This window comes from Pelmatolapia mariae, linkage group LG3_W, assembly GCF_036321145.2.
Source record: "Pelmatolapia mariae isolate MD_Pm_ZW linkage group LG3_W, Pm_UMD_F_2, whole genome shotgun sequence".
Taxonomy (NCBI): domain Eukaryota; kingdom Metazoa; phylum Chordata; class Actinopteri; order Cichliformes; family Cichlidae; genus Pelmatolapia; species Pelmatolapia mariae.
In genome coordinates this window covers 10,863,730-10,882,696 of record NC_086229.1, presented here as the reverse complement: position 1 = coordinate 10,882,696, position 18,967 = coordinate 10,863,730, and the positions used below count along the sequence as shown (strand labels likewise).

The 18,967-nt window shown below is 42.0% G+C and overlaps 1 protein-coding gene and 1 long non-coding RNA gene across 3 annotated transcripts in view; both read left to right on the top strand.

Annotated features, from left to right (window-relative positions):
* The first annotated feature begins 2,446 nt into the window (after window positions 1-2,446).
* Window positions 2,447-5,188, top strand: LOC134624208 (uncharacterized). Of its 2 annotated transcripts, XR_010093475.2 has the most exons (7): window positions 2,447-2,501; window positions 3,193-3,304; window positions 3,616-3,704; window positions 3,818-3,969; window positions 4,086-4,118; window positions 4,423-4,607; window positions 5,088-5,188. It is a non-coding gene; the product is annotated as an uncharacterized LOC134624208 (long non-coding RNA). The 2 variants fall into 2 exon arrangements; XR_010093474.2 differs by lacking the exon at window positions 2,447-2,501 and having other exon boundaries at window positions 3,087-3,304.
* Window positions 5,189-6,674: 1,486 nt separating this feature from the next.
* Window positions 6,675-18,967, top strand: part of LOC135932478 (NACHT, LRR and PYD domains-containing protein 12-like) — a 67,281-nt gene continuing 54,988 nt past the window's right edge. Inside the window, exons 1-5 of the mRNA XM_065469961.1 lie at window positions 6,675-6,793; window positions 6,878-6,997; window positions 11,949-12,089; window positions 13,932-14,167; window positions 14,266-16,261. Coding sequence (XP_065326033.1) covers window positions 6,705-6,793; window positions 6,878-6,997; window positions 11,949-12,089; window positions 13,932-14,167; window positions 14,266-16,261 — 2,582 coding nt within the window. The 5' untranslated portion in view covers window positions 6,675-6,704. The remainder of the gene's footprint in view (window positions 6,794-6,877; window positions 6,998-11,948; window positions 12,090-13,931; window positions 14,168-14,265; window positions 16,262-18,967) is intronic.

Sequence of the window (18,967 nt, the reverse complement as noted above, 5' to 3'; positions counted from 1 at the left end):
GCTGCACTGACAAACATCAGGACTCATGTGATCCCTACATGTGGACCTTTCACACATGGATCCAAGTGCAGATTCAACTCTGCATTACATTTGACTTCAGCTGTTACACACTTTCATTTTCTAGCTGTGTCACTTCCTGCTTTTTGGATCAGATAGTTTATCCATGTCCACAAATGTTTGGCTGCATATTTGTATCATCTATATTTTCCAGTCGTCATACAGCCTATATTTCATGTGGACTCCAATCTGCCACCTGCCATCACGTTTTCAGGGTTCATTCAGTGTTGAAATGTAGGACAAACAGCAGCAAACAGAAGTGCAATAGTCTATGAGCTCCATCAGTGTCTCACACTCACTTTTCACATATATGTGTGTGATAGAATTTAGAAAACACATCGGTGCAAACTACAAGTCTATATCATGATGTTGTTGTGGAATTTTCTGATAAAAGTCTGCAACACAGAAAGAGCTGTGCTCAAGCTATTTATTACTGCATGCATACAGGAGAGTGAACACACATCAAAACATCACAGGTCTAAGTTATGAGCGCTCCACCCTCAGGACGTCTCAGCTCCTCTTTTATACTGCGCTGGCATGACATCGGGGCAGCGTGAGTACCAGCAACTTTCTTTTTGCCAGAAAGTAACTTTTATAATCCTGTGACCCAGTGTTTATGTGTTTTCTGGGTTCATTAATATTCTTTCGTAATCATGGTTCAGTTTCCTTGCCTGTGTACAGTGGAGGTTTTTGATATGGGCGACATGGGCCGCTGCTCAGGGCGGCATCAAAGGCACGGTTTAACACATTTTGGGGTGTTCTTATTTCACACCACTACAAGCTTTCAAACATCTAAGCCTAAATAGATACATATGAAAGGCTTCTGCTCCTTTATTTATCACCAGGAGATGTCGCATAAAAACAGATGACGTATGCCAAAGTCGCAGGTTAAAAGTGGGACAGTGAATGACTGCAGGTGTCCATAAGTTGCAGTCGTGGTACTTCAGCATCTAGCTGGCCTACTGATATGGCTGCTCGGTTCCAGCCTGATGATTCACTGAGTGAAGGACACACAACACACAGAGTGACACAGATCAGCTGTTGTTTCCTGGAAAAAGCTGAAGTGATGAAGATGACTTCATACTAAATAATGTCAGCAGCTGTGAGGAAACTCCAGATGAAGTGATCAGAGTGAGTAGAATCAGTGTGCATCAGGAATGTCTGCTGTTGGAGGATTCTCGTGGATTCTTGTTGACTTTGGCTCAGCTGGGATCAGTGATGGATGGACGGAATTTTACTGCAGTCATCCTAAACAAGGAGGGGAAAACAGTTCCTCTGGATCATCTGTGCAGCAGGAACAGAGAACAAAATCACACTGCTGTCATTTCATTGGCCAATGAACACAATGCAGGCTGATGGACTAACAGCGTGTTAACTTCCATCTAAAGACACAGCCAGTGAGTCACGTACTAACCACAATGATCCAAAGTAAGAGCAGCTCTGACTATGCTTCTCCGTGAAATCAGCAACAGTTCACATCAATGAGAGGCATCTGTGTATGAATCTAACACACTAACAGATTCATGAGCTTTTATTGGTCACAGATTGAGCAGAGAGAAGTGGCTCTCTGTGTGCGCACTGCTGAGAGAAAGAAGCCGAGTTCAGCTGATTATGCTGTGTTTCAGTCTAATCCAGCATTACTGAGGAGCAGTAAGTAACACTCAGCGTGAGCACTGATGAAGAGTTTGAGGACAGAAAGTTTGGGTTCATCACTGGTTCTGATAACATCTCCCCCTCTTATTCAATAAAGAAACACTGCTAGAAGCTGCTATCACAGCCATATCATGCCAAAGACAGGCTTTTCTTTGCTTTCAGATTTAGTGCACTTTACAGCACATTTCCCAGATAGCAAGACGACATTGAATCTATGTTGATTTTTCATCCGAACCGTCGTATATGGTCGGGGTTGAAATGCCAATGTTGTAACAACGTTGAAATACTGTGGTAAACCGACGGTCTTACTATAGAGACGTTGTAACAATGTTGATTCACCGTTGTTTTTTTGTCATTGATATTTGATCTATTTATAGTCGACCAGGTGACAACAACAACATCGAGAAAACGTCTATTTATAGTTGACGATCATTCGGCTCCGGTCACCATCAAAAACCATCGATTTGTAGTTGAGCATTAAATTGCATTGCAACTGATCGGGTATAAAGTACCAGAGAACGTAGATTTATTGTTCATTTGTTATCAATGACTTGGTCTAGTTCACCAGCTTTAAAAAATCGTGTCTACGTGCAATTTATGTATAGTTGACCGGGAAATTGAAGCAGCGATCACTTGGACTATTCCGCAGCACCCCTCTCACATTGGTACATCCCCCCAGGTATTCATTGTCTTGTACAGTAGAGCGGGACATTTGATTTACTCTCAGCGGAATTGACCGGAGAAGGCATCAGTTCATGCACTGCACTGGCCTGCACCACGATTAGTATAAGGTAAGAATGAATGATTTTTTTCCCCTACTCATTATTTCCATGTTTGCATTTGAATAACATTAAAAAACTCGTTAATGTTGTACATTAACGAGTTTTTTACTGTTATTTACGTTGCTCCCACAAAATGTGGGAGCCCGAAATTGTGTCTACTTCTTACAATCCGGCAACAAATAAATTGCACTGCGAACAAAGTATATAAACAAAGAAAACATTTTCGTTTCATAATTTCTTTGTTATATTCCCTTACAAAGCTAGCTTTAACGCTTCGAGGTTTCCTTTCTTCTTGCCGTCGCTTCGGCGCTTGACCCAGACTTTCGCTCTGTAGTTGCTTAGTACTACAAAAAATTCTAAATCTATGATACATGATTGATAAACGTAAAGTTAACTGTATAAACGTGTTCAATGACTTTTTGTTACTTTTGATGATTGGAGAGCACTCGCTTCAATTCGCACACGAAAACTTTAGACTCAGTTTGAATGCTCACGCAGCATGCCCATGTGACTGTACGTTGCACGCTGACCTAACTTTACGTTGCACGCGTACATGACTTTCCGTTTGTGCCTTAAATAATGAATAAGGCTACGTCCACACGTACCAGCGTATTTTTGAAACCGCTGATTTTTCTATGCGTTTGCACCTTTTGTCCACACGTAATGTATGTCTGGCCATACATTGTGTTTGTATTTCCAGGCACATTTCACGAAGCAGAACGCAGTCTTCAGAGATATCCACGTGAACGCTGTGATACGTCTGACCTTCAGTCCGAAGCTGAAACTCAGACCAGTCTTAAAAGAAAGCACAAGTAAAACTTTTTTATTCACAAACATATATTTGATTGTTAAGAATTTATGATCTTGTCTTTTATACATATCTGTGGTGCTTGCATACTGCAATATCACCACATAATATAGTCCAAAAAGTGGAAGTTTGTAGACTTTTTAAAAATGCAAAGCCGTGTACACTTGTGCACTTCAAAAATTCATTGTATACTGCACCTTCTTGCACATCTCTGTTTCCTGTGTGTGTTGTTAGAAATCAAACTAACTTTCGGAAACAATATGCCAAAAGCATATTTACAATTACTTAAGACCGTTTTTAATTTCTTTTCTTTAGACCAAATCCCCTGTACACATATACGGACTCAGAGGATGAGCAGCCTACAAAAAAACGGTTTCCCCGGGCCCCTCGAGTGAAAATACCAGGTAATAAAATACTGTCTAGTGTCTGTGTACATATCTGTGTCTGACACAAGGAAACTTTTTTGACAAGTTGTCTGTATTCTTAAATACTTAAAAAATTATCTTTTTCTAAACAGCCCTCACCACTCCGCAGTCTGCCCCCCAGCCCACTGATAGCAACCATCATAATGCCCCACCCAGCTCCCGGCACCTTTCGCCACTCCGGCACAAACCAACACAGCTTTGCGATCTCGCCAGCATGCAGAGTCTGATGTCTTCCCTATAGATGGTATGCTTTTTAAAAAGCTTTAAAGCTGCATCACAATGTCATTGTACTCTTATCTAAAAAAAACAAAACAATTTATACTCCTGAATGTCATCTTGTTGTGATTTTTTTTTCTGTAGATTCCAGAGACTCTGTGAGGCCACTATTACAAGGCAAGTTTGAAAATCTTGGAATTTCACAGTTTACATGGTATAACAAATATATGTGACAGGCAAAAACTAGTAAACACTTTTAGCAGTTAGAAGAACTAACAAATGAATATCCAACAAAAGGGAATAGAAATACATTGTACTGCCAATACTTTGGTTTATTCTTTGTATGACTTGAAAATCAGGCTTTAGGGAAAACTAAAAGACATGTTTCTATCATCAATTACATGAAGTAAACACACAAGCACTTGCATACACATTTAAGACATGAGACACACTAATTCCATCTCATAAAATGTGTCTATAGGTGAGACGCTTTGCGTTGATTGGTGCTGCTGAACCACACTGGAGGTGCGAGTCCGCCGTGTAATGGTTTATGCCATTACAAAGGAGCTGGCCTCTGTACTCAACTGGGCAGGGGAAAAAAAACCAAGGACCAGACAAAGCAAAAAAGGGCATTTAAAGAGACAGCGCTGTGCAGATGCATATTTGGTAAGTTTTAACATTTATTGTAGTTTTATGAGCCTAAAGTGAAAAATAAAGGGATCAATTGATGTGCTGGGTGCGTTTCACATTTCCTATGTCTGTTTTTTGCTATATTACTTTGTCTTTCTTAATAACAAGACTTTCATGTCCGGTTAATCTGGAGATGGAGTCTTTGGTCTTCGGCTTGTTTTGTCCTCAGGTTGTACACTTTGTACAGCCTGAGGGCCCTATGTTTTCTTTTTCTTTTTCTTTTTGTTAAAGGATACACGGCACACCATGCTAAGACATATCACATTTTCAGCTTATAGCTCTTTGGGAATCAAATGCGGCAGTTTGCTGATTTCCGCCTGGTGACTTTCATGTTTATCAGCCTAGGAGTTTACATACTTTCTCACTGCTGAAGACAATTAACAAGAGCTTATTCATGTGCTCTAATTCCCTTTTTTTGTCTTTGTTTTTTTGTGTGTGTGTCTATTTTTGTCCTAGATGGCCTGGCGCAGCAGGTAGGGGCGAACTCTATGTCTGAGTTGGTCTTTGCTCAAGCAGTCCAGAAATGGCTCAGATATGATCCAGATCGTACGGATGGCACGCAGGACGCACATCATCCATCCCCATCCCGGAGTAAATAATAAAAAGTAACGTGAAACATAGAAATGTAAATAGGAAACTTTGTCTTTTAAAAAAGTATTTTGCAAATGATACATGTCTATTGACCTTTTTTGTTTTTTTCAATAAAAAGCAACTGTGTGAAAGAGGTGGAAAAGCAATACCATATCTCAACAGTGTTTCAATATCAGAATCTGACATTGTTTCAATGTCAACAGTGTTAGAAAATATAACGTTGAATCAATGTCAGGTTTCAACATTGATTCAACATCAAAACCTGACGTTGTTTCAACGTTAAAAATGGGTGCAAGAGTGACGTTGGGTCAACGTCACACTTCAACGTTGATTCAATGACGTCGCCTGATATTGACTCAACATTGTTTCAATGTTTCCTTGCTATCTGGGTAATTAGGAACAGAAACAGAAACACGCATGCCGAGCGTCATTACGTCACGAGTTATTCTGGAGAACACTGACGTCAGCGCTGCCTCTCTCTGCTCTCAGTGCACACAGGTGACAGTCAGTAACCATGGATACAGGTGACAGGGAGGGTTTCTCTTGGATGAAGAGTCCCAATAAAAGATCTCAGCTCATTAACAGACAAACGTGTCTCTAGAGTAACTCGACTGGAAACCATATGATCCACAGATTTACACGTCTGCAGAGATTTGTGTGTTTGTGTGTTTCATCTGAGGACTCACAAGCGTGTGCTTCAATCCACACATCCCAACCTGAATAGATCCTCATCATTTACACTCAGTTTATTAAGTTCAGCTTCACCAATCAAAAACCTTCCTGTGCTAAAATATCTAAAACATCTGGATCTATCACACAAGCAGTTTTGAGACAAATGTCACGCTGTCAGCTTCATGCAGCACAAACTAAGCCTAGTTTTGTCTTACAGATAAACAGATTCATCAACATTTTCATTTTTTTCCTTAAGATTTTTTCTGTGGCTTAAAAACACTACTGTAACACCGGTGAAGAATTCAGTGCTCTCATTGCTTACATCAGCATTAACATGAGTTAGCTTAGCTAACAGTCAGAGCATGAACTCTGTAAGCAGTCAGCTCGGTCCTGGACATTGTTACTGATATAAAGCTAATCTGTGTGGACCTAAACCTTATAAAAAAAAAATATAAAAAACTGACTGCAGGTTTGGGGAAACCTGCAGTCAGCTGAGACTGAAGAAGTCACCTGGATGAGTGACAAAACGTTTCTCACACAAAACGCTACGTCCAGATGAACAGATTCAACTTTTGGAGATTTACTTTCCTGGATGATTGAGAATGCATCAAGACGACTACAGTAATGGAGGATTTGGAGGCTGAACTCGGCTCTGTGACACTTTTTGTAGTGAACCGATGAAAGCTGTGTCTCAGATGGATGTTAGTCCAACACATCAGACGTGACCTCTGCAGCTCTCAGTTGATGTGCACATGAATGATTTGTGTTTCCTCTGCAGGTAGAAAGTGTGTGTGAGCTGAATTGAGCAGCATGGATCAGTGTGAGGACAGAGAGGAGGGAGTCCCTCCCTCTAAAAGCACTCTGTGTGGGGAACATGAGAGCCAGACCAAAGCTCAGAGGTGAGATGACCATCTCTAACTGTCCATGACTCTTCTCCATGTCACAGCTCAGCACTCACATCACTGCTCCATCATTATTCACAGGAACCAACGAGGAACTAAACGCAAACACAAACCTGAACCCAGCTGTGTGTCCCTAAGGAGTGATGCGTCTAAAGATCTCCTCATTGATTTTAAAGTCCAGCCTGTGTCTGCTGCAGAGAGGTGAGCTGTTAGTAACATGAACTCTTTGATGTCAGTTTATCTCATTTAAATGATGTTTGATGTTTTATGGTCTCTGAAGTGCATCTCAAAGGAAGTCACTGAGTTATTCTATAAAACATGTCCAACATTTAAACTCCTGCTGCTCACAGTGGGACCATTAATATTCCTGCACAGTATAAATGACCTCTGGGTGGCGCTATGTTGTTACACAAGCTAAAAATCTGTCTCACTGTTGTGCTGCTCTTTGCTGCAGCAACGAGCTTATTTAAAAACTTTCACTCTCTGGCCGTTTATCAATGCCCAAGTACGCCAGTAGGTACTCGCGTGCTCGGTGAGTACGTACCCGCCGAGAACGCGAGCACGGACTCCTGGGCCGTTTCTCAATTCTCAAGTACGCGAGCACGGACCTGTGATTTGTACAGTCGGAACACCTGCGTACGTGATGATGTCACAGGTCCGGAGTTTTTACTGCCGTCCCCTCCTAATTTAACTGTGAGTAACATGTTATGAAGCTTAACTTTAATCACAGCCAAACCGGTTTACTCAGGAACAAATAAAACACTGAAATAAACCAAACATTAACATTTAGAAGTGATCTAAGTGACTTATATATCATTTTTAACCTCAGTAGTGAAACCTCTATTAATAAAAATAGTGTACATGTACATACGTGTACATACCTTAATAAAAACAAGCAGGTGAGATGTTAGAACGCTTTTATTTCTATTCTAGTGGACACTCAATACTAGACAGCTGCTGGGGTTTCTTTAACCTGAGTAGTGAGAAGACCGCGAGCGGGGGGGGGCGATGTGCCGGGAGTCCGCTGTTGAGTTTTGGACGAAATGCATTCTGGGATATATAGCTGTCCCAAGTCCACACCGATGCATGCTCGATAAAATGGGCGGATCGAGAACACATCCGGGACTTTTCCGTGTTCTCGGCTTGATGCGTACTTCGAATTGGAACAGTACTTGGTCTCCGACTGATGACGTATCACGAGTACACGAGAACGCAAGTACGCACAAGTACGCATATTGAGAAACGCCCTCTGTCTCTTCAGCAGGAAGTGATTCTGCTTTGTTTGCAGGCTGAGTTAAAACAGGAAAATCCACTTGTTAGCTGTAGTGTTTGTAACAAGGCTAAAGAGGAGAAACAGAGAGAGAACTTTATTAATCCCTCGAGTTGGTTCTTCTGAGAAATTCAGTTTAAAAAAAGCTGGAACTAATCAGGTACAACAAGACAGGGAGAACGCACAACTTAACAAAATCCTGTAGAGACACAAGACTGTCAGAATAAAACTGAAACACACACAAAGACACAGACTGAGTAGATGCAGGAGACAAACAGGAGAGAGAGGGAGGGACACAGAGACAATAGTTACACACATGAAGCTACATCAGAGATTTTGAATGTTGGGTTTTCATAAACTGTAAGCTATAATCATAGCTAATAATAAAAACTATAATAAAATTATAAAAAACCAAGGATTGAAATGTCTTACTTTACATGTAATGAGTCGATATCATATATTAGTTTGTTCTTTTAAGTAGAGGAGAAAAATCAACAATACAGCTCTTCTTTCAGTTAATGGCTAATAAATATTATGCTGAACACAATCCTAAAGAGTCAATGAGCCACATCAGTGTCTGTCTGCTGTTTACTATCACAGCCAAGTGTAAACAGAAGTTTTCCTACTAATGAATGTTTCAGGATACATAATAGCTGCCAGTATCCAATCACACATCTGACCTTTGACCTTTTCTTGTCCATCTTCAGTTGCTGTAAATTTGCGCTCCAGTATCAACACAAATCCCCCAACCTGAGAATCACCACAACACAACCTAACAGACCCACACCTTAGTGCACAGAGTCAGTTTGTATAGGGTTTTTTATTCCTGGGATTTCACACAACCCAGGAAAAATCATTAATACATAACATGTTTGGACTGACAACATTATGAATGAAATGTGCTCTCTTTGTAAGCAGACCCCTCCCCTTTAGACAGGTTGTGAGACTTCAGCAGCAGCAGGTACACTGAGGCCCTCGCTCACTTTTCTCGTATAGAATTTAGAAAACACATCGGTGCAAATGACCAGTCTCTATCATGATGTCTTCAGTTTTTGTGTTTGTTGGTTTGTTTTTATTCAGTTTTATTTTGCGAGCTGGTTATTAGATGCTGAGAAACCCCGCCGCCCCGCCCCTCTCCCCCATGTGCAGCAAGCAGCAGGCGTACTTCACTAATGGAGGGCGCCTTTACTCCCCGCAATGACCAATAGGAAACTGATCGGTGCGCATGTAATCACAAAAATGTGCTGGCATGATGTTGGGGAGCAACCTTTTTTTGCCAACATTGACTCCACCCCCACCACGATGCCGCCCTGAGCAGTGGTTCATGTCGCCTGTATCAAAAACCACCACTGTACACAGGAGAGGAAACACAACCAGTATTAACACTAAATCAAAGAATATTAATGAACCCAGAGAACACATAAACACTGGGTCACAGGACCATGACAGGTACTTTCTGTGTAACACATTTTTGGGGCGTTCTTACTTCACATCACTACGAGCCGTCAAACATCTCAGCATCAATAGAAACACATGAAAGGCTTCTGTTCCTTCATTTATCACCAGGAGATGTCGCATAAATACAGACGACGTATGCCAAAGTCGTGGGTTAAAAGTGGAACAGGGATTTATTTTGCCAGGTAATTTCAAATGCAGCATTTTTATCAGCTGAAAAACTAACAGACAAAAAAGAAAGAGAGCTGAAGAAAGATCAGGATGGACAGGAATAAGAGAGCTTACATTTAAAGGTACAGACTGCTCATTAGTGTTGGATAAACTGTAAATGTAAATCTCACACATGTTTTTAAATCATATATCGGGTCTGTACATGTGACATTATGTTTCTTCATATTGTGAAACGTGCTGCAAAAGTCAGACAAACTGTGTTTGATTCAAGCTGAAAACAATCAGAATTAAAAGTTTGTGTTCCCATCTACTGATATTTATTATATTAATGTTCAGTTCATTTTTATTTCAAACATGTGCATTCACAATCATTACAAAATATAATTCCATTCATTCTGAGCTTTGAACCAAAACAGGTGGTAGAAATTAGTTACTTTTACTTTCTTATTCGAGCACAAACAGCACAAATCTGCCGCTCCATAGTTCACATTAACCGACTCACAGCTGGACTAACGAGGCCGACTGCGCCCTGAGTGAGGCTGCTGCACATGAAACAGATGTTTCTGCCACAAACAGAAATATGCTGTGAATATTTGGTTTGTAAGGATGTTTCTGTATCTGTTGCTCTGCTGTCGCTTTGGTTTGAAAAGAGAAAACAAGTTTCCCGTTAGTCTCGGTGTTTGAGGCTCTGTCCCAGATGTTTGTTCGGTAGCCTCGGATCGAAAGTTAAAGTTACACACTCAGCACGTTGCATGGAAACAACATGAAATTCAGAATTTTACAGATCTGAACTGATCGTGTAACCTAGAAACACAGAAACACGTTTTTATGGAAAAGTCCTCCTCAGAAATTGGACTGTGAAAAAAACTAAAATGAAGCGATGATGAGCTGCTCCTCATGTTCCTGAAGGACAAAAGAAAGAAAGAGAGATTCTGGTTCTCAGAGCAGCAGCAGGGAGAGTATCAGGGTTAGATCCAGGAGTTGAAGCTTTGGCTCTTGTTTCAGGATGTTGGTTAGTAGTTTAGTTTAGTTTAGTTTAGTTTACTTTAGTTTGAACTCCTGTTAGCAGAGTTGGGATCACATCTGAAGAGGCAGAGGAATCCTTTCAGAGAGCTGAGTTAGCCATAGCAGCTCCAGCTGTGTGTCCAATTAAAACAGCATTTTTTACTATTTGTTGTACATTTAATACAGGTGTTTGATTTGAGCTCTGAGTGCCACATGTGCCACAGTGGTTGCCAAATGCAATGATCTGATTGGTTAGATCAGAAAAAAGTGTGATGAGTGTGTGTGTTGTTACAAACCAAGATTTAAACATGTGTGCAGTTGTAACAGTTTTTATGTGGTATTATTCCACTTGCCACAAATGACAGTGCGATGGAGAAACAGCTAAAACTAAGCAACAAGAAAATGATCTGAGTCAGGACAGCATGGAGACAATGATCAGGTCTCCAAAGTGTTTCTACACTGAGAAGCTTCACTGTGGATCCACTTCATGTGAACATCAGTGCAGGTGAGGTTTTCTGCTGTGGATCAGAGTTTCACACAGTCATAGAAACAAAGTTCTCCAATTCAACAAAGAAGAGTTTGAGCTGCATGTGAAATGACAGCTGATTGGTGCTGATTACAGCTGTCAGCTGATGTGTTAGTTTCACTCATGATTAAACAACTTGAATTTAAACTGAGGAGATAAAACAGTCCAAATGTGGATTAACCATGTGATTCATGCGTCTCCAGTATTAAAGTCAGAGCCTGCAGGAGCTTTAAGTTCATCCTTGTTTCCTGTTTGAATTCAGTGTGTCAGAGAAACAGAAACATGGAGGTGTGTTCATGACAGCGTCTGACTCCTGATGTCAAAGAAACTTTAGATTATTCAGCAGAGCTGATGAGGAGCTGAGATCTGCATCAACATGAAGTTCACTAGGACAGTCACAGATATCATGTGTGAACATCACGTGATCCTAAAGTGTCTGAGAGCCCATAAAAGAGCTTTAATTCATCCTGAGGTCGGAGTTTGCAGAGAGCTGACTGTATCACACTCAGAGCTGTTCCTAATGTTCTGTCAGTTTCTCCTTTTTGTGTTTTGTTATTGGAAGGTCTCAAATGTCAGAGTCAGCAGGTGAGATCAGGTTTCTGTGATCCCTGATCTGGATCATGTGACCTGGTTTCTAGGTTACATGACAGGTCAGAGGTCAGCGACTGTAACTCAGTGACTCCTGTTAATGTGAACTCACTGAGTGTTTGTGGTTTACCTCTCAGACTGACTGAAATCCACAAGAAGATGATGATGGAGGAAGAGGAGGACAGAGCAGAGTCTGCAGGGTCCAGCTGTCCGTCTGTGAGGAGTGACCAGTCCAAAGATCACCCTCCAGTCTTCAGTGGTGAACCTGGACCAACGAGGTCAGAGTCTGTTTTACATGTTTGTGTTTCCTGGATAAATCTGACCTGAAACATCCTCAGATTGTTACAAAGATTCATTAAAAGAAAACAATGAAAGAGAAAAGATCCAAATGTTAGACTTTTGCTGTTTGAGGACAGTGATGCTCATATCTGTGGGGAAAGTGTGACCTGAGTGGGTTCATGTTTGTCTTTAAAGAGCTGCTCTGATTCTCTTTGTGTCTGATCTGTTAAACAGTCTGAGAGTCACACAGAGACCCAGCAGCTAAAGCCTGGATCATACTGGCTGCTGTTACTCCATCAGGACAACACTGAACCACAGAGGTGTTCATGGCACGGCTGCAAGCATAAAGTGCTGAACTCCAAAAACACTGCCTTTAGCTAAATGTCATATAGATAAGTCAAAGTGCTTTGAGTGCCCAGAAGAGTAGAAAAGCACGATATAAGAACTAGTCTATTTACCATTTACCAAATGATAAGAGCTGAGTCTTAAAGAAGAAGAAAGAGTGTTTTTGTATCTGTGAAACACAGTGGTGGTAGAGCTTCAGCCTGTCTCCATCATTTATGGAGCAATGACTCCTCAGTTACACCAACAGTTCAGAACAGCTGCATGTGGACTGAGTCTGAGGAAACATTGAAGAAGGGAGAAGCACCAAACTAAATCAAACTTCATCTCCTTTAAGAGTTGTAGTTTGATCAGCAGAGACCAGAGCTGTGAAAATGATCGTGGTGAAGCTTCACTCCTGAGACTGAACTTAGGAAATATTGTGAAATATTTAAGCTCTTTGTAGACGTCCTGGAGCCTTCATCTCACAGCTGCTGCACACAGAAAAGTCTGATTAGTTTAACTCAGAGGGAAAAGCCTGCAAAATATTAGTCCAGTTCAGAGCGGGTCTGCATAAATAAAGATACACATGACACACAGTTATATAACTCTCTCTCTATATATATATTAGTTTGTGTTATTAAAGAGGGGGCGTCAGGGGAGGGTCCATGTTTATATAGGCAGGGAGAGGAAGTCTGCAAGTACAGATGGATAAATAATAAATGAATAAATATATAAAGAGTAGCTACTGGAGCCAGTGTGGACACAAAGGCTCGTCTCCAGGAGAACCCACAGACTGTTCAGTGGGTTCCTCTCAGACTGAGGTGGAGTGGGTTGACCCAGTGCATGACCCCCTGACTCTGACCGCGTCAGTGGTGGGTTGATTGTAATAACTTCTCCTCTCCCTGTGCCGGCCTCATGTTGTGTAGTTCAATAATAAAGAAGCAGCAAAGACAAAGATGTTTGGACCTGTGTGTGTTTGATCCTGCAGCTGGAGCAGCTGTCAGAAACCACATCTGTAATGTAGCACTGAGAACAGTCTGACTGAAAGCTGGGACACTTCTTACATTCATTCATGTTTTAGCTGCTTAGAGTTGATGCTGGAGGGGAACCTGCTCACCTTGGATGTGTTTCTGTAACTAATCAGTTACTTCTGTAAAGTAATCAAAATGTACTAAACCAAGCTAATCTGCACACTGACTGGAAAACCTGAAGAATATAAGCAGCGACCTCTGATAGAAGGCTTTTATTGTGAAGTCTTTTCAGGAAGTATATATTCATAGCAAACTGCAGGCAGATCACTGAGTGTTTAATAAGACAGGCAGACAGGAAAAGCAGCTCATTAGTGTTGATGAAATCAATGAAGCATCACTTTGTTTCCAGACTGAACGCTGCCTTCAAACAGAAAAGTATCTCCACTTTTACTCTGAACACTTTTACACTTTTACAACTTCTGCACCATCATTTAAATTTGAATAGTTTTTAGCAACAGTTTTAGTGATGATGAAATGTGTCCACAGAGGGAGGAAGAGGAGTGGTGTTTGTGAGGAGGAGCAGCTGTCCTGCTGTGCTTTGTGTCAGGACGTCCTGAAGGATCCAGTCTCTACCAGCTGTGGTCACTGGTTCTGCAGACAGTGCATCTCCTCATACTGGGACCAGTCTGCTTCATCAGGAGACTCCTCCTGTCCCCAGTGTGGAGAAAGATCCAGAACCAGAGCTGGACTGCAGACAGCCAGTCAGAGCAGCTGTGTACAAAGTAAGACTGAACATCTGTCTGCCGATGGACTCATTTCTGAAAACTGGACTTCTTGTTGTTGTTCAGACATTGAAGAGTTTTCTTTCTCTTTCTTTCAGCAGATGTTGGTCTGCAGGAGGTTTTAGATGAACATAAGAACAGTCTGAGGAGGAGATGTGAACGTGTGACTGAAGGAAGTGATGAAACAGGAAGTAGAACCCTCCTCAACAGGATCTACACTGAGCTCTACATCACAGAGGGACAGAGTGAAGAGGTTCATACCCAACATGAGGTGAGGCAGCTGGAGACAGCTTCCAAGATGGACGCCCTCCATGACGCTCCAATCAGGTGCCAGGACATCTTTAAAGCCTTCCCTGACCAACAGAGACCCATCAGAGTGGTGCTGACCAACGGCGTTGCTGGTGTTGGAAAAACCTTCTCAGTGCAGAAGTTCACTCTGGACTGGGCAGAGGGCTTGGAGAACCAACATGTCAGTGTGCTGGTTCTGCTTTCATTCAGGGAGCTGAACCTGATCAGAGATGAGCAGTACAGTCTTCTGGAGCTGCTCCATGTTTTCCATCCAACATTACAGAAGGTCACAGCAGAGAAGCTGGCTGTCTCTCAGCTTTTGTTCATCTTTGACGGCCTGGATGAAAGCAGACTTTCATTGGATTTCACCAACAGGAAGCTGCTGTCTGATGTCACACAGAAGTCATCAGTCAGCCAGCTGCTGACAAAACTCATCCAGGGGAATCTGCTTCCCTCGGCTCTCGTCTGGATAACTTCCCGACCTGCAGCAGCCAATCAGATCCCTCCTACATGTGTTGACAGGCTAACAGAAGTACGAGGCTTCACTGACGCCCAGAAGGAGGAGTACTTCAGGAGGAGATTCAGTGATGAAGAGCTGTCCAGCAGAATCATCTCCCACATGAAGACATCCAGGAGCCTCCACATCATGTGTAGTATCCCAGTCTTCTGCTGGATCACTGCTACAGTTCTGGAGCACATGTTGACTACAGAGCAGAGAGGAGAGCTGCCCAAGACCCTGACTGACATGTACTCATACTTCCTGCTGGTTCAGACAAAGAGGAAGAAGAACAAGTACCATGAGGGACATGAGACGAGTCCACAGGAGCTGACGGAGGCTGACAGGGAAGTTCTTCTGAAGCTGGGGAGGCTGGCGTTTGAACATCTGGAGAAAGGAACCATCATGTTCTACCAAGAAGACCTGGAGCAGTGTGGTCTGGATGTGACAGAGGCCTCAGTGTACTCAGGAGTTTGTACAGAGATCTTCAAAAGAGAGTGTGTGATCTTCCAGAAACCAGTCTACTGCTTTGTTCATCTGAGCATTCAGGAGTTTCTGGCTGCTGTCTACATGTTCCACTGTCACACCAACAGGAAGACAGAAGTGCTGAACAAGTTCCTGGGGATAGACTGGAATGAGGATGAGGAGTATGATAATGATGATGACAGTTACAGTGATAATTATCATGATGAGGACGTTTTGCACATGATGAAGTCAAATAAAGTGGGCATGAGCACCAGGAACACAGAGATGGTGGATTTTTGTACATATTCTGATTCTGACTCTGACGATGATTATAATTTGATTCTTCATCCGTTTCCCCACATTAAACCATCTCTGGGTGAATCCTCTGTGGATGAGTTTCTAAAGAGAGTCACGTATAAATCCCTCCAGAGTAAAAATGGCCACCTGGACCTGTTTGTTCGCTTCCTTCATGGCCTCTGTCTGGAGTCCAACCAGAGACTCTTAGGTCTGCTGGGTCAGACAGAGATCAGTCCAGAAACCATCCAGAGAGTCATCAACAACCTGAAGGAGATGAACAGTGATAAAATCTCTCCTGACAGAAGCATCAACATCTTCCACTGTCTGATGGAGATGAACCACCTCTCAGTACATCAGGAGATCCAAGAGTTCCTGAAGTCAAAGAACAGATCAGAGGAGGAACTCTCTGAGATCCAGTGCTCAGCTCTGGCCTTCATGCTGCAGATGTCAGAGGAGGTTCTGGATGAGTTGGACCTGCAGAAGTACAACACATCAGAGTGGGGACGACTGAGACTGATTCCAGCTGTGAGGAACTGCAGAAAGGCTCGGTGAGTCCAGATGTGATCATTAACATCTTTAATTCAGATAAAATGATATTTTGTGTTGATCAGTAAATGTGTGTGTGCACTTAGCATGATCCTGCATTGGTAGTCATACGCTGTGTACGTCCCTGTTTTCTGCTGATGGAATTCACTGCTCTGTTTCTGGATGCTTTTTACATCCCTGTCAAAGGAAAATCGTGTATATGTGATCAGCTACATGAAATGTATTCTTTTATTGATCACTAAGCAATCCACATGTCTACGTGACTTTTCACCTAATAACTTTTGACATGAACTCTTCTGTGATAAACAACTTACAGCTTCCTCTTTCTATTCTAGAACATACAGATTTAGAAAAGGGGAACCTCAGCTCTGAGTTCTTAGAATAACGCTGTACACACACACACAGACTGGTATAAATAAAGCACGCAGACAGTGATGAGACGCAGGTGTGCATCCATGACTGCCCTCGCGAGTGAAAGAATCTGCAGTGTTTGTGTTTTCTAACTCAGATGTCTCAGCTGAAGAACGGCAAGGTGATCTCCTGTCAATCCCTAAGCTGACTTCCTGGCAAACGTCATGATGTCATCAGTGCTTTATAGATGGTGGGAGGTTCATGTTGTAACCACACAGTGTTTGTGTCCGTGCGCTGCAACCTTCCACACCATCCTTTATTGTACAGACTCAGCAGCAGCTCCATGGATCCCAAATCCAAGAGTGGAGAACAGATTTGAAGTGTGTCACATCCATGCAGTCACAGCTGTTTCCACCATGTTTCCACTGATATTAATCCTGTTCAATGACACGTTTCAATTCAATTCAATTTTATTTATATAGCGCCAAATCACAACAAAAGTCGCCTCAAGGTGCTTTATATTGTACAATAGATCGCACAATAATGAATACAGAGAAAAACCCAACAATCATATCATATGACCCCCTATGAGCAAGCACTTTGGCGACAGTGGGAAGGAAAAACTCCCTTTTAACAGGAAGAAACCTCCAACAGAACCAGGCTCAGGGAGGGGCGGGGCCATCTGCTGCGACCGGTTGGGGTGAAAGAAGGAAAACAGGATAAAGACATGCTGTGGAAGAGAGACAGAAATTAACAATAGATATGATTCGATGCAGAGGTCTATTAACACATAGTGAGTGAGAAGGTGACTGGAAAGGAAAACTCAATGCATCATGGGAATCCCCGGCAGCCTACGTCTATTGCAACATAACTAAGGGAGGATTCAGGGTCACCTGGTCCAGCCCTAACTATATGCTTTAGCAAAAAGGAAAGTTTTAAGCCTAATCTTGAAAGTAGAGATAGTGTCTGTCTCCCGAATCCAAACTGGAAGCTGGTTCCACAGAAGAGGGGCCTGAAAACTGAAGGCTCTGCCTCCCATTCTACTTTTAAATACTCTAGGAACAGCAAGTAGGCCTGCAGAGCGAGAGCGAAGTGCTCTAATAGGGTGATATGGTACTACAAGGTCATTAAGATAAGATGGGGCCTGATTATTTAAGACCTTGTAAGTGAGGAGCAGGATTTTGAATTCAATTCTGGATTTAACAGGAAGCCAATGAAGGAAAGCCAAAACAGGAGAAATCTGCTCTCTCTTTCTAGTCCCTGTCAGTACTCTTGCTGCAGCATTTTGGATTAGCTGAAGACCTTTCAGTGAGTTTTTAGGACATCCTGATAATAGTGAATTACAGTAGTCCAGCCTGGAAGTAATAAATGCATGAACTACTTTTTCAGCATCACTCTGAGACAGGATATTTCTAATTTTAGAGATGTTGCGCAAATGGAAGAAAGCAGTCTTACATATTTGTTTAATATGTGCCTTGAAGGAGATGTCCTGGTCAGAAATGACTCCAAGGTTCCTAACAGCATTACTGGAGGCCAAGGTAATGCCATCCAGAGTAAGAATCTGGTTAGATACCATATTTCTAAGATTTTCAGGGCCGAGTACAATAACCTCAGTTTGATCTGAATTAAGAAGCAGGAAGTTAGCGGCCATCCAGGTCTTTATGTCTTTAAGAAATTCCTGCAGTTTAACTAATTGGTGTGTGTTACCTGGCTTCATGGATAGATAGAGCTGCATAGCAGTGAAAATTTATGCTATGTCTTCTAATGATGCTGCCTAGGGGAAGCATGTATAATGTAAATAGAATTGGTCCTAGCACTGAACCCTGTGGAACACCATAATTGACCTTAGTGGGTGAAGAGGACTCTCCATTTACTTGAACAAATTGGAGTCTATTAGATAGATATGATACAAACCACTGCAGTGCAGTACCTGTAATACCTACAGCATGTTCCAATTGCTCTAATAGGATATTATGGTCAACAGTATCAAATGCAGTACTAAGGTGAGGCCATAAGAAGATCATTTGTAACCTTCACTAAAGCTGTTTCTGTGCTGTGATGAGCTCTGAAACCTGACTGAAACTCTTCAAATAAGCCATTCCTCTGCAGATGATCTGTTAGCTGTTTGACAACTACTCTTTCAAGGATGTTTGATATGAAAGGAAGGTTGGAGATTGGCCTATAATTAGCTATCAGTGAATATGTTCTTTAGGACGTCCACTGACATGTTTAAGTGTCCTGCTGGAAATCACTCAAATCATCCATGAAATCCATGAAAAATCCTTTTAGTGTTTCTAACTTCACCCTCTGTCCTCTCTCTCTCTCCATCCTCCTCACTGCTTCTTTCACTCATAATC